Raw genomic sequence first — 15,092 nt, forward strand, 5'->3', positions numbered from 1 at the left:
AACAGCAAGTAGTGGAGGGAGCCCTTGTCCCACAGCTCAGGTGAGAGGTCGAACAGTTGTCCTCACACTGAGAGCAGTTGCATCAGGCCAACATGGGCTCCAGCAAGTTTCCGGAGGGCCAGAGACTCATTGGAGACTGGGGGCTCCCCGCGGGCCGAATTGGGAGCCCCTGAGGGCCGCAAGTGGCCCCCGGGCCAGGGTTTGGGCACCCCTGGCCTAGATGGCTCTCTCTACTTCAGCCCTTAAACTTTCTTCTAAGCCTTAATTCCAAGCCCTCCTATTATGCTCTCTCTGCTCTGATTCACTCTCAGGTTGAGCACAGCTCTCTCTTTGACGTACCTGTACTAGTTTAGGACATGCACAGAGCTTTTTATGGAAAGGAACAATAAAAGTGCCCCCCCCCATAGAATGGTACAGTTCTGCATTCTACCCCCTTATTCTGTGTAATGGATAATTGGCTTGAGATGCAGCTAAACCTTGCTGGGCCAAGATGGTCTGTCTCTGTTTGAGGGATGATTGACCTGACTCTGACCATATGGTAACCTCTTTCAGTTTGCTAACTTAGCAGCTCTGGGCTTATGGAAAGGCACCCATGTGAAGCTCCATGCACAGGTGATGTTTACAAAGCACCACTGATTGGTTATGTGCTGGTGTCTGTCTGAAAACCAGTCTAGTTCAGTGTACAACAGTCAGTTTGCATCTCCCAGTCTACTCTGACCCTTGAGATAGCAGGGCTTGGTCTTGTGGGGTAGGCAGTGTGTTTTCACTCTTCCACCAGTTCCCAACTGCCCTTTCTTCTTTCCCAGTTCATTTAGGGAGCAAGAAGTGGGGCTACAGTTGAGAAAATCACCAAAGAAGGACCACAGTTCCTGCTGCCTCCTCCAAAGATGCAATGCCACATGTGCATGTGTATTCATGTGTAGACAACATGCACATCCTATGTTTGCCTAGGGCAGCAGAATAGATGTTGCCAGCACAGGGATGCTCACTGAATGCTTTGAAGGAGACTAGCAGAGCAATCCTATGTGTCTCCTCAGAAGTAAATCCTACTGAGTTCAATGGGACCAGGTGGGGGTGTGTAGGATTGTTGCCTGGAGGTGTTTACCTGGTGCTAGACTCCAAAGTAGTAGTTGGCAACCTTCAGTCTCGAAAGACTATGGTATCGCGCTCTGAAAGGTGGTTCTGGAACAGCGTCTAGTGTGGCTGAAAAGGCCGATTCGGGAGTGACAATCCCTTCCACACTGGGAGCAAGTGCAGTCTGTCCCCCCACGTGCAAATGGGCAGCGTGGGCCCTCGGCTGATATTTCACATCTGTTTGTTGCTGGGGTTTGGTTTCCTCTCCTCGGTTTTTGAATCTGCCTGTCCGGCCTGCGCTCAGCATGTTGTTCTGACAGGTCAACCCAGTGTGTGGGTGTGGGACATGACACATCCTGAGCTCTGCGCTAATAGACTCCTTTGCTGTCGTCTTTTGTAGAGTGGCCGTGCTTAGCAAATGTACGGGTTAAGATGAAGTGATAAAAACCTTCTGACAGATTTTAAAAACATTTTTCTCCAAATTAATTGGACAGCAGGGAAAAATGTGAATTATTTTAATGTGTGGACTTTATAAAAGCGACAGGCTGGTTGGCAGTGCCATCTGAGATGAAGTATTCCTCCTTCTGTCTCACCCAGGAGGGAATTGCCTCTCTTAAGATGGTACCTTCCCCCCAGTATCTGTGTCTCCCCGGATACTGTATCTGTGTACCACCCCAGTATCTGTGTCTCCCCGGTATCCACAGTTCACGGTATCCATTTATCCAAATTCCTCCCTTCAAGCAAAAGGGGGGAATCTGATTGCAGCCCTGCTGTCACTTTCTCTGTCTGCAAATGGGTGGGTTGGAGGGCTGAAAATAATGCAATGCTGACATTTGCAGGCAGCACAGAGAAGGCGACTGGAGGGCTGCAGTCAGATACAGCTAAGTCATTTGCACAGTGGGGGGATTTGTGAACCTCTTATATGGTTCACTGCTATCCGTGGTTTCTGGTATCCACAGTGGCAGCTAGAACCTCTCCCCTGCGGATACGGGAGGAGGGGGGCCCTGTATAAACCAAAGTGTTTTTTCCACTTCAGAGACATTTTTATTAATATGCAGATTCACCCTGCTGATGGCTCAACCACAGTTAGTACCATTAATCAGCTCTGATTTCTGAACTGGATAACAGCCCTGCCTTTTTCTAACTATACTGGCATCTGCCACCTTATGAGTGACAAAGAACTAAACTGAGCACTGCCCAGCACTTGTTAGCGTCTGAGTGCGCCATTCCTCTCTGCATGGGCGTTCCCACAGAGACAGGGTTGAACAAAGTAAGCTGCCTTGTGTCGAATCAGGTTGTTGTCTAGTCCAGGGGTGTCCAAACTTTTTGGCAGGAGGGCCACATCATCTCTCTGACGCTGTGTCAGGGGCTGAGAATAAAAAAGAATTTACATTTCAAATTTGAATAAACTTACAAATATTTACATAAATGAATATATTAGAGATGGAACTTATATGAATGAGTCAAGGTCTTGCCATAGCTCAAGGCCTACAAAAGGCCCTACACAAGCAAGACCAGCCTTTCCTTCACTGCCGCTGCTGCATAACAGATGTGAAACAGCAAGCAGTGGAGGAAGTCCTCGTCCCACAGCTCATATGAGAGTCAAACAGTTGCCCTCACATTGAGAACAGTTGCATCAGGCCAGCACGGGCTCCAGAAAGTCTCCAGAGGGCTGGAGGCCCATTGGAGACTGGGGGCTTTCCGTGGGCCGGATTGGGAGTCCTTGAGGGCAGCAAGTGGCACCCTGGCCAGGGTTTGGGCACCCCTGGTCTAGTCCAAAAATTGTCTCCATTGCTTGGCAGCAGCTCTTCAGGGTCTATCTCAGCCCTTCCTGGGGAATACCAGGGACTGAACCCGGGGTCTGCTGCATGCAGAACTGCTGCTCTGCCCCTCAGCTTTGGTTCCTTTTAAGTGGAGATGTGGGGGGACTCAACAGACATGCTGAAATTTGAAGACAGTAGTTGTATCATTAGGAGTGTTGTGGCCACTTTGCAAAAACATCAGGCTGTTTTGTGAGCTGCACTGAGCAAGGCTGAATGTGTGCAGCTGCTTAAAAAGCAAGAAGAAAAAGAAATAAGATGCTAACTGCTCCAAGTGCTGTGAATTCAGGGAAAACATTCCTGGTCTTTGTTTTTGTTTCCCCCTTTCCTCCTAATGTTGCTGGGGTTGCTCCTGTTATAACACTGGTTGCATGGTGTTCTTTGTGTTGCAGCGTGAACTCAGCGTCAGGTAAGGGCCTCCTAACTCTGTCCTTTTTCGTTTGCAAGATTCAAGGCATTTGTAACATTGGGGGGCTGTTAAACCAGCTGGAAATCTTATTTCTCCCTCACTCCCATCTTTTGAACCTCTCTGTGCAGAGCGGACTAGAAACTTGATTTTTTTTTTTTTAAATCAGCGTATTCAAAATGCTGGATTTTGTCTCCAGAGTTTGCACTGATACAATGGAATTGTGGGTTCCATACAGCCACCAGGGCTCTTGGCAGTTCTCAAGGGGGCATAACTGACCAGAGCTTTCCCATTGTGTTCTCGGTGATCATTCTTAACACCCTCTTTTTTTCAAGCCCAGTACAACATTTAAGCATTTTTGTAAATAAGAATGAAAATAAGCTCAGTGCCTGTATTTGTTTTACTCTGAAAGTGAGTCTATTGATAAATTTCACATTCAATTTTGAAGTGCCCAGCTGTGCGAAGAACTGAAGATGTTCAGTTCAGTAGAGCCTTGCCCACAGGCTCTAGTAGCAATCCTTTGCAGTATCTGGGAAGCAAAGGCCAAATTAAATGCTAAGGGGAGGGAATAATGTTCCCACCCTCATTTTTAAAAAAATATTAATAAGAATGTGGGGAGTGTGGCACAGAAGAGTTGATGGGTGGGCAGGAGTGCATACCTCTTCCTTCAGCCTACCAGTTCTCCCCTACAAATGCCCCCCCACCCCAGCAGGACTGGTGGAAGGCATTTTGAGGGGAGTACGAGTGGGCATAGGCAATGGCGTAGCTAGAGAGGGTGGAAAGCACTAAGTTTTGCAGGAAACCTCAGTGTGGCGTGGAAGCGGTCCTCTCCCTCCCTTTCAGAGTCAGGCATACACCTCCATTTTGCTCTGACTGCCAGGAATGGCTCCAATGGGAAGGGGGAGGGGTTGCTTGCATGCTGCGGTGAGGCTCCCTGCAAAACTTAGTGCTTTGACCCCCTCTAGCTATGCCACTGGGTACAAGACAAGTTGAGCACTCCTTCCTCCTGATCACTTCTCCTCCCCCCCCCCCCCCCGCATATTCCCCCTTTCCTCAGCAAATGTGGGGTGAAGACAATACCTATGCTGCCTAACTTGCCAGCTAAATAAGTTTCTGGAACCCTTCTTTAAACAATTGGAGCCAACTGGATAAAAGGGACCATTTTTGCTTCCCCCCCTCCCCCGAATCTGTGGAAATGGTTTTAAAAGTTTAGCAAGGCTGAATTCCAGAAATAGATCCTTCCTGGTGAATCTGCCACACCTTCGCCCCTAACCCCTAGCCTTGATCCACTTCAAGGCCTGCTGCAAGCCCATCTTGGGCATAATAGCCCTCATTTGAAATGCTGAGAGCCATTTCAAGGCCGCCTGGGTCCCTGTTTGAAATGCCTTGGCTGGTGTTTGCTGCCTTTGTAGCTCCACGCCTCTCCCTTGTCTGCTTCCTGTATGATTTGCAAGTGCTGTAAAAAGAGTCGATGACATTTGGCTGTGCTTTTCTGAGACAGTTGCTCTCTTTCTTGCTTTCTTTATTTCTTTCTTTCTGGCCTTTTGAAGCATTTATTCTTGTGGAGGAAGGAGGAGGGGCAGGAGAATTGGTTTCCAAATGTGATACCTTTTAAAAGTTAAACAGAAAGTGAGAGAGTAGAAACACTCTGGGCTGCTTGTTCGAATTTTCCACTCCTGATCCGAGAGATCACGAAGGCTGGGTGACAGGAAACCACAAGGACCTGCAGCCCGTGTTGGTTCTGTGGCCTGCTGGGACAAAAGTGAAAGGACAACGCGCCTTTTGGGTAGCTTTGTTTCTTTGAAATGCGTTTGATTTGCTCACGCACCCCACAAATACGCTTGCAAATACAGACAGTTCTGGGGGGTTCATACAACCATTCACATTTGTTCCATTTGAAAAGAAGGTTGCTCCTAAATATCCAGTAAGGTCCACCCCCATGGCCGAGATCCTTTCACTCTGGTAACTGGAAGGGTGCAACTGGATGAGGTGGCATGAGGCCAGGGTTGGATCACCTACTTTTTACAAAGATGGGTAAGGGCAGTAGCCCTGGGGGACCCCCCACCCCGTTCAGGCGGGGCTATACAATTGGTGAGGGGAACCTCCCCCTGGAGCTTGTATTTGAAAGCAAAATATACAGAAGCGCTCTGTGAGAAAAATTAACAGTCGGGTATATCTTGCTGACAGAGCAGACGGCAGGTTCTGGGGGTGAAGGGATTTAGATTAGAAAAAAAGATGCAGAAGCACATGTTAAGCCCATCCCATACCCCTAGCTACACAGCTCCCATCTGAATTGGGTCTCTAAGTGGCTACATTTAACATGATAAAAAAAAACAACCCACCAAAGTTTCAGTAATGGCTTTCCTTCTGTTTTGTCTGATTGTGCCCTAGAAGTATCAGAGAAGGGGAAATCCTGTTGGATGCAGCTTCTCCCCCACAGTTGCTCTGTGATGGGAAAAGTTATGACACTTCTCTTTGCCATGTGGCTGTTTGAGGTCCATCAAGAAATGTTCCCTGGGCTCAGATGATGCCTAGAAAGCTTGTTGGAGTGGACCTCACTGCAAGCAGAGGGCGACTGCAGGCTTAAACCTTACTCTTTCTTATTGTCTTTTGGGGATAGTTCTCCAGGACAATCCTGTATATTCTTTCTGTCTTTTGTTATAATTAAGTGCTCTCATTTCCTTTTTTATCCCCCCCCCCAAATGATTGTGTTTGTGTGTCTATATGTTTCCTGCCTGGTTCATCCCTGAACAACCATCCCATCTGGTGAACAGAGAAAGCTACGCTGGGATATGTGAGGAACAGATTTGCAGTCCTGAATTTGGGTTTTGGTTTGAATACTAAATTGTGTGAGCTTCTGCTGGGGTCTAGACCTGCATGTGAATGAGTCACACAAACCTGTGTGTGTCTTTTGCCTGGGGTTCTGCGGTAGAAGTATGAGCTTAGCTACATGGTACAGTCATCACATGTGAACTTTGCCTATTGAGGATTCCCCTCCAACAGGCAACAGAGGCTGGAGGGGAGAGAAATTGCTCAGGCAGAGGAGGTCCTATTGCTGACCACCTTGGTCTGTTCTTTCTCTCTGTTCTTAGCAACGAACTTTTGCTAGGAATTGGGAGGGGGAATAGCAGGGAAAATTAGCTGCTCAGAAGAGAGATGCTGGGGAGGAACAAAAAATTAGCAGTAAGAACCTTCAGTGTCTCATTTGGCCCTAAAAATCCTGCTTCCTGTGTTCAGAATTTCTCCAGGCCAAGTAGGCCCCTCATTGCTTTTGCCAGTGGAAGTAGGATGCAAGCCAGTGGGCCTCACTAGATCATGATGACACTTTGCATGGGCATGGCTTGCCCAAGACATCTTGCCACCGCCTCCTTAGAGGATTGGGGTGGTCCATGGGCGCCTGTGTTTCTGCCCCCTCCTGGCAACTGCAGTGGAAGTACCACTTGGCAGGAGAGAATCTGAAAGTGCGAACCGATGCCAGAAGTACCACAACAGAAACCAGTAAGTGCCCCACTGCCAATCCATGTGGTGATAATGGAGCTGAGCTCCCACGTGTCCTGCTTCTTATTCACTCTCATGTTCTGCAGGGAGAGACTGGGGCATGCCGAGGCCACTAGACCTCATTTGTGTGGCTGTATCCCAGCTTGATCCTTGGGGGTCGAAGTGGCAGTCCTTCCTCAAGCCTTCCCCCAGCCTGGCAACTTAGGCATCCCTCAGCACTGCTTAGGCGAAGAAGGAGTTGCCGGCCACACTCTGCTCATGAACACCCAGGTGCTCCCAGCGCACTCACAGCATTGGCTCAGGCAGACTGACGGAGTGAATAGGCAAACAGAGCTGGACTGGCACGTAAGCTGAGCAGGGGGTTGGACTAGATAACCTCCAGGGTTCCCTCCAAACGTAGAGTTCTATGATAATGTAGCCTGAAGTGCTGCAGTCCAGAAACAGGTTGACCAGCATCATGGCTGGGTCCGAATTGCTAGTGGCAACCAGTGAAGCAGCAGCTGGTTAGGCCAGGGGTTGGGCTGTAGAGAGAGGGAGAAGCAGTGGGGTAGCAGACTGCTTGAAGGGCTTCAGAAGGCTGGATCCGACTTGCTTGGCACTCCCCTTGGCTGCTTTGATTCTTGGCTAAAACATTTTGTTTGATGCTGGGTGTGTGTGTGTGAGAGAGAGGTGGATTTGAGCAAACCTTTAATCAGCTTCTTTTTCTGTTGTTCCTCTTTTGTGTATCACAAATTCTGCACGTGTGATTGTGTCCGCAAAACGAATCTGCATGAAGTTCTTTGTCCATCCTCACCAACCACACAGGGGCCTGCTGGGAGTGTGGCACTATTTTATTTTGAACAAATAAGGACATGTGAATGCGTAGCATTTGTCATCCAGTCATGACTCAACCCCAGACTCTTTCGCCATCAACTTTTCCAGACTAGGGAGGCCAGAAGCTGGCTGTCCCTTCCTAAGAGACCTTCTCCCCTGTCCCCTTTTCCTTGGGAGATGAGACTCCACCAAGACAGGCTCAATTTTCCTTCTCCTGAATTAAAACCCTGAGGAGATCTGAGGAGATCTGAGGAGAACTGATCTGAAATCAGTTGATTTCAGGCTGATTTCAGGTTGATTTCAGGCTGATCTCTCAGCCTGAGAGATCAGTTGCAAGCCAAGGAGGCTGCTTTTCTGCATGATTTCCTGTTCTGGCCTTGCTGCTTTTCTCTCTGTGGGGTTCCAAAGGTCATTGTGCGCATCTGGAGCAATACAGAAGGGAAAGGAGTGGGGAGGGCGGATTAGGAGAGGAAACATGTTTAGCTGGGGAAAGGGTTAAGCCATCCCCACATGCTGCTTCTCTGCATAAAATCTCCCCCTCCTGAAACTGCGTTCCTGTACAGAAAACGACAGTGGAGGAGCAAATGGAAACTTTTGTGGGCCGCAGGCCACCCCGCCCACAAGCCGGTCTTGAGTTGTGAATGTTCATAAACACCAACCGCTTGTTGGTACTACAAGCAACCCAAGTGTGGCGGGGGGGGGGGGAATGACCTCTTTCAATGGATGTTAATTTGGACACCGAAGAAGGTCTGTGTGGTTTGTTTGGATGCAGAAACACAGGTGTGGCTTCTGTCCTTGGCGGCACTTAATTTGGCTTGACTCTTCTCTTCGTTCCCAGGGCAGCACTGGCCTCTGCCCACCAGTGCCACCCCCTCCCCAAGACCCTCAGTGTGCTGAAGAACACCCCGCAGGTCAGGGGCATGCACACCATCATCAGGTGAGTCCCCTTCCACAGACTGTTGTTGTTGGCAACCTTCAGTCTCGAGAGACTCTGGTATCGCGCTCTGAAAGGTGGTTCTGGCACAGCATCTAGTGTGGCTGAAAAGGCCAGTTCAGGAGTGACCATCCCTTCCACACGGGGAGCAAGTGCAGTCAGTCCCTGGTCTGTCTCCCTGGCTATGGGCCTTCCTTCTTTGCCTCACAGACTACTGCCAGCAGATCTCTGGTTTCCTCCCACTACTTTCCTTTTCTCATTCCTGTCAGATTTAGGGCCCAACTAGACATGACACCTCTTCTGGAGGTGGGTCGGTTTTTACATGGAAAGGATGTGGGCAAGGGGAGCGAGTCTTTCCCCTGCCTCGTCTCATCTTGCTCCATTGTTCTGAAGCCCCTTTTTCTTCAGCCCAGCTCCTGCTCCAGAAGTGAGCCTGGCTGGGGAGAAAATGCTGGCAGAAATGGAACATAGCAAGGGAGGGATAACGGTTTAGCTCTCTCAGGTGCACAGTCCTTCTGGTGTAAAACCAGACAGCATGAATCACCCTGCATTTTATACCAGAATGCTGTGGGCAAGTGTGTGGCTGTCTCATCGCATCCAGCCTGGCCCTGAAAGCAAATTTAAAAAAAAAAAGTATTATTGTTGAGTAATGAACTTAAGAGTATGAGCTGTGAGCCAGAGAGTGCCAAGTTTAAATCCTGCCTTTGTCAAGGACTCACTAGGTGGTCAGACGTGCCACTATTTCTCAGCCAGAACCCTCATTCCAGCAGTGTACAGACCCCTTAGGATTGGGCTGTAAGTCACAGCCTAAGTGGACTTGATCACCATCTCAGATGAATTCCTGTGCCTCTTTGAAATGCAGGTTGGAAATGCATTTAGAATGCTCTTCTAATTTTTTTTTTGGGGGGGGGGGAGGGGGAAGCCTCCTTGAATGCAGAAAACAAGCACATTAGGGTGAGTACTAGGCCATAATCTTTCTTCCTGATCCGCTACTTTCCTGCCTTCAGAGAGGGTTTTTTAGTTTAGTTGTGGAAACATGTGAAAATCTTGTTCCATTGCAAATGGGCTGAACTTTGAGTTGGTTCAGTCCAAGGAGGACTCTCCTGCATGAATATGTTGGAGCTCCTTTTGGGATCAGGAGTCCCTTTGGGAAATCCCTGCTGTAAGGTTCTGAAACTAGACCCTTCTTAAGCTCCCCCACCCCCGGTCTTCTGACCAGTGTCACTCTTCAGTGGTCAAGTCCTTCGGCTCTGGTACACCTTGGGAAGTGTCAAGAATGGTTTCTTTAGGCCTTGATTGTCCTCTGTGGCCACAGCACCCTCTTTAGTTGACTAAACTGCATAGAAAACCCTCTTCATCCAGCAAACACCTCCCTTCCCCCCTTCATGTTTCTTCCTTCCTAGGGACAAAGAGACCAGCCGGGATGAATTCATCTTCTACTCTAAACGGCTGATGCGTCTGCTGATCGAGCACGCGCTGTCCTTTCTGCCTTTTCAGGTAAGCTGTTCGAAGCGCTCCTTTCTAGGGCTGAGCTGAAAATAGAGCCTGGGTTTTTCCCCACTCTGTTTGAGTGTTTTTCAAATAGCTTTGCTGAAATTGAAAGAGCCCTCCTTCTGGTGAATTGTGAAGGATCCTTATGAAAAGAGCACGGAAGTGTGATTGACAGGGACTGCTCATACGACCTGTACATGAAGCATTGCCCTGACTCCAAATGGACCTTGTCTGCCTTTCATGATGTTGGCAAACAGCCAAATCTGGTTATATATCTTATATCATTATTGCAACTCGAATGTGATGGGTATGTTCTTTTATGCTCTCCAGAGTTGCACAGTTCAGACCCCTCAAGGCCAAGACTATGAAGGTCGAACATATAGTGGGAAGCAGGTAAGTTCAACCAAGAAAGTATTCCTGATTCAGAATCCACAAATGTAACCTTCAATCTTCCCTTTGCCTCAAACGGGTGAAGTATACTCATTGTTTCCTATAGGAGATCACAAGACTGCAAAGTCTTCCGAATCGGTTTAAGATGCAGAGAAAACTACAAATCCCATCTTTACTGGCTGGGGGTGACTCTTCGGCACATGCCTGGAGCATAACTTCTGAGTCTGTCCTATCTCTAGCAAGCTCTCCTCATTGCTGGTTACCCCTATCTGTTTTGAGTGGGATCTCAAATTCGGAGGGGTCTTGATCATCTTAAAACCGGGGAAGGCTTTTTCAAATTTTCCCACTTGCAAATCTGGCCCCATCATTAGTCTAAGGTGAGCATGCAAATAAATCAATAAAAGTCACAAGCCCCCAAGGATTTCATTTGCCTCCATTCTCACATATTAGTCATTTGTTGTAGATCATTTATTGTACATCCTTTTCCTGAAAGGAAAACCAACCAACCAGCTGCTCTTTCCTCATTTATATAAATAAACGATGCTGCCTGGTCACCTGGAAGCCGTTCTTACTCAGAGCAAGTAACCAGGCAGGTATCTGTTTACAAGCCTTGGCCTAGAGCAAGTGAACTGTGATCCGAGACGGTTGGGGATGTGGAGCCCCATCTTGTTCTCTCTTTTCCAGATCACTGGTGTGTCCATTTTGAGGGCTGGAGAAACCATGGAGCCAGCACTGCGGGCTGTTTGCAAGGATGTCCGAATTGGCACCATCCTCATCCAGACAAACCGCTACACAGGCGAGCCAGAGGTATGTGCCCAGGCCTTGGGGGAAGCAAGGACTTGGAAGCCAGGGTTTTTCTCCACCTCTGCAGCAGTGGCCAGAGTGTGGACCAACAACTTCGCTAACAACAAGTGAGTGTCCTATTCCTTGGTGGGTACAGTGCACTCTTCTGTAAGGGGGTGAATGATAGAAATTGCTGAGGCTGCTGATGAGAGAGCTGACAAATGCATTCAAGTATTATCACACAATGGGTACAGCCAAGCTCGACATCCTAGTCAATTAGATCAAAGGGATCTAGTGTGGTCTGGCTTAGTTAGTCTGTTGGCCATTCCCCCCTCCTGTTGGCAGTGGCTGCGGAGGGGTAACTCCGTGCTAGGAACAAGTAGAGAAGTTGTACAAGGGACATTTCTCTTTCTGCTGGCCACTCTGAAAACTCTCTCTGTCTTGTTCTGTCTCATCCAGCTGCACTACCTGAGGCTCCCAAAGGACATCAGTGAAGACCATGTGATCTTGATGGACTGTACAGTCTCTACAGGAGCGGCAGCCATGATGGCAGTGAGGGTGTTGCTGGTAAGGGCTGGGAGAAGAGGGGCAGGAGAAGGAAGCACAAGAAGTTGCTTCATACTGGCTCAGCCCATTAGTCCACTTTGCTTGGGACTGTCTGTGCTGACTGAAAGCAGCTCTCCAGGGCTTCACGTGGAGGGTCTTTCCCAGTTCCACCTGGCAGGGATTGAACCCGGGTCTTCTGAATGCATGCAAACCACACACTGTCCCTGAGTGAGGTCATTTGTATGGGCGAAGGAGCACTTGCAGGTGGCCTTATGAAGCTGCCTTATGCTGAGGGAGACTAATGATCCATCTCACCCAAAGGTGTCAGTTGCAACTGGTCTCTGAGAACCTGCAGCCTGAGGTACTTCTAGCTGGAGGTTGAACCTGAGACCTTCTCAAGCATAAACTCCACCTCTCCAATTTTAGCTTGCAAATGCCACTTCCAGCTGGCCAACATTCAGGCCAGATAGTTACTATTCTTCTTGATAATGCATCACTTGCATTATCAAGAAGGATAGTAACTATGTGGCCTGAACATTCCTTGTGGTTTGACGACTTACCACTGGACACACATGAGCTGCCCCTGTGGACATATATTACAATCTCTATAGTCCAGCATTCCTCAGTGTTTGCTCCCTACTGTACCACTTTGCCTGTACTGTACTTTCACCTATTGGAAGTACCAACAGAAGATACGGTTGGTACCGTTTATTTCCAGATTTTTTTTGGGGGGGGGGCAGACACAACATGACAAAACACCGGTAAGAGGCTTCGGATGACTTTTTTGAGCATGCCAAAAGTGCATGCTCTGGAGCTCTTCCTGCCAAACCGAGTCTCCTACTACTGCTTATCATGTTGCATTGCTGGTCTGGCCGCTAGATGATGGGGTCTGGGGGTCTTACATGTACGACTGGACACCACCTCAACTACCACCAGTGGTACAAGTACCACTGGTTGAGGAACACTGCTCTGGTCTATTATTTCTTGTTATGATCGTGGCACCTACTTTACAAAAGATGAGGACAGTCCCTGCCCAGAGGAGGGGCTCAGTCTCAAAACAGACACAAGGGAAACAACAGCAGGAGGGAATGGAAGGCAAGATGAGCAGAGGAGTGTGAATATGCCGTTGTTTTGTGCAAGCACCACCCACCTTAGTAGCAGTGGAATATAGTGGCTAGAGAGTTGCTATGTTAGTTTTTTGATGCCTTGCTCTTGTCTAGAGTTGTGCAAAGGCTAAGGAAGTGAACAAGAGTGAGAGTGCCCCAGTTTCCATTTTACCTCTGTCCCAAGTTAAGGAGCATGACCACAAACAAGCCATCCTCTCTCACTCCCCAAAACAATATTTGGACACTGCCTGCCTACCTTGTTGAGTTGTTGTAAGTATTTGTGAGAAAAGTGAAGTGCTCCTGAGCCTTTAGAGTGCCAGATGTATGCAAAGTGTTGCTGCTGCCCTTGACTGCTCCCTGCTTCGACCCCTTAGGACCACGATGTCCCGGAGGATAAAATCTTCCTTCTGTCCCTGCTGATGGCGGAGATGGGTGTGCACTCTGTGGCGTATGCCTTCCCCCAAGTGAAGATCATCACAACAGCTGTGGACAAGAAAGTGAATGATCTCTTCCGCATCATCCCAGGCATCGGTGAGTGACCTGGTCCAGTAGAAGGTGCCTGCCAGGATTTGGGGGGCCTTAGGTGGGTGAGGGTGGGGGCATATCTTGAGGCAGATTCCTGAGACAGCTTTGGCTATACCTCTGCCGCCCCCTGCTGGCTCAGAACTGCTTGCAGTGATTTTTTTTAAAATTCAGTCTTAAGAAATGTCCCCTTTATCAGTTCTGATGAAGGGGGGAAGGAATGAATATAGAAACTTGAGCCCGATTCATAGTACTGTATACCAAAACAGCAAGAACATTCAGGAAAAAGAGCAGCAGAAACAGAGAAACCGCCCCAGAAATCCTAGAAGGCCAGAAATCCCAAAGGTCTTCTTCAAGAGTCAGGGTTTAAGTTGGTGTCTAAAGGAGCAGTGTTAAAACCTAGCAGGCCTCTCCAGAGGGATGTTTCAGGAGGCTCACAGCCTCACTGCTCAGGAAGTAAGACTGAACCTTGATTGGGAGGGACCCTTGGAGCAGGACCTGGAATGTAGAACAGAGGGCATGTGGCTGGCATGTCCTGCTTCAGGTACTCAGATCCTAAACTATTTAGTGCAGTGATTTTCAGTTGGTATGCTGTGAAAAGTCTGCGGTTACGCTGCAGGAGATTGGAGCACAGTGTTGAAAATCACTGTTTTAGGGCTTTAAAGGAAAAAAACCTACCTTGATTTGAGCCCAGAAGTGAGCCAACAAATCAGTTCAGATTGTGTAAGGTGGGTGTGATTTTTGCACACCTCTCCTAGTTTTCACCCTGACAGCCTATTTTTCCTAATGCAGGGAATATTATTTAGACACAGCAGTGGTAGCCTGAATGGGTACAGTCCAAGAAGAGCTTTTTATTGTTATTAAATTTATTATTGTTATATTCTTATATAAGGATATACTCAAAGAACTGTACACGTAGCACATTGACCCACAATAAATATGTATTCTGCATTTCTACTTCCTTAGTGCTCTGAGTATATTTGTATATAGAAATGCTGACATTTTGCTGGACGGAATGTCTGAATGTGTTCTACACAGAGCTCAGTATCCATGCGGAGTCTCGCACAGATCTACCTTGTAAGTTCCTGACACCTGCCAACCTTCCCCCTCAATTTAGGAAATTTTGGAGACCGCTACTTTGGCACAGATGCACCTCCCGACTGGAGTGATGAGGAAGACATCCTGGACACTTAGGCCTTTTTTGTAAACTGCCCCCTGCCCCTGGGAAGTGAAGGACACTTCTGCACCCGCACCTTAAACCCTCCCCACAGCGGAGCCCACACATTTGCAGAGAGACAATTGCCCTGCGGCATCACTGCTTCTTGTTCGCCCTGTGTTGGAGACTGAAGACCTACTTTTAAAGATGAGAGTGAGCCAGAGAGTCTTTTTATGTGCTCCTGAGTGTTTCTGAATCTAGAGCAAATTTATTTTAATTTGAAGATTTAATATAACTTATTTTATTAAAAAATAAAGTTTCAGCTACATTTTAAATACATGATGTTTGATGTCAATCATGCCTGACCCCCCCCGACGTAGTGCAACTCCTTGATTAACAGACTGTGGGCCCAATCCTATCCAATTTTCCAGTGCCAGTGCAGCTGTGCCAATAGGGCATCATGTAGTGAGGAGGCAGTCACAGAGGCCTCCTCAACGTGTGGGAATATTTGTTCCCTTACATTGAGACTGCATTGCTACAGCATCAGTGCTTG

The 15,092-nt window shown here is 48.2% G+C and overlaps 1 protein-coding gene across 7 annotated transcripts in view; it reads left to right on the plus strand.

Annotated features, from left to right (window-relative positions):
• Positions 1 to 14,874, plus strand: part of UCKL1 (uridine-cytidine kinase 1 like 1) — a 54,149-nt gene extending 39,275 nt beyond the window's left edge. For 4 of the 7 annotated variants that reach the window (XM_066625814.1, XM_066625817.1, XM_066625816.1 and 1 more), the window contains 8 exons: positions 6,075 to 6,094; positions 8,450 to 8,548; positions 9,949 to 10,042; positions 10,367 to 10,429; positions 11,111 to 11,233; positions 11,669 to 11,776; positions 13,236 to 13,392; positions 14,501 to 14,874. In XM_066625814.1, the coding sequence (XP_066481911.1) occupies positions 6,075 to 6,094; positions 8,450 to 8,548; positions 9,949 to 10,042; positions 10,367 to 10,429; positions 11,111 to 11,233; positions 11,669 to 11,776; positions 13,236 to 13,392; positions 14,501 to 14,577 (741 nt within the window). In that variant the 3' untranslated portion in view covers positions 14,578 to 14,874. Of the gene's footprint in view, positions 1 to 3,286; positions 3,304 to 6,074; positions 6,095 to 8,449; positions 8,549 to 9,948; positions 10,043 to 10,366; positions 10,430 to 11,110; positions 11,234 to 11,668; positions 11,777 to 13,235; positions 13,393 to 14,500 lie in introns of all 7 variants that reach the window. The other 3 variants (XM_066625815.1, XM_066625818.1, XM_066625820.1) reach the window with 1 other exon arrangement.
• Positions 14,875 to 15,092: the final 218 nt, after the last annotated feature.

The sequence above is a fragment of the Tiliqua scincoides genome, chromosome 4 (genome assembly GCF_035046505.1).
Source record: "Tiliqua scincoides isolate rTilSci1 chromosome 4, rTilSci1.hap2, whole genome shotgun sequence".
Classification (NCBI taxonomy): domain Eukaryota; kingdom Metazoa; phylum Chordata; class Lepidosauria; order Squamata; family Scincidae; genus Tiliqua; species Tiliqua scincoides.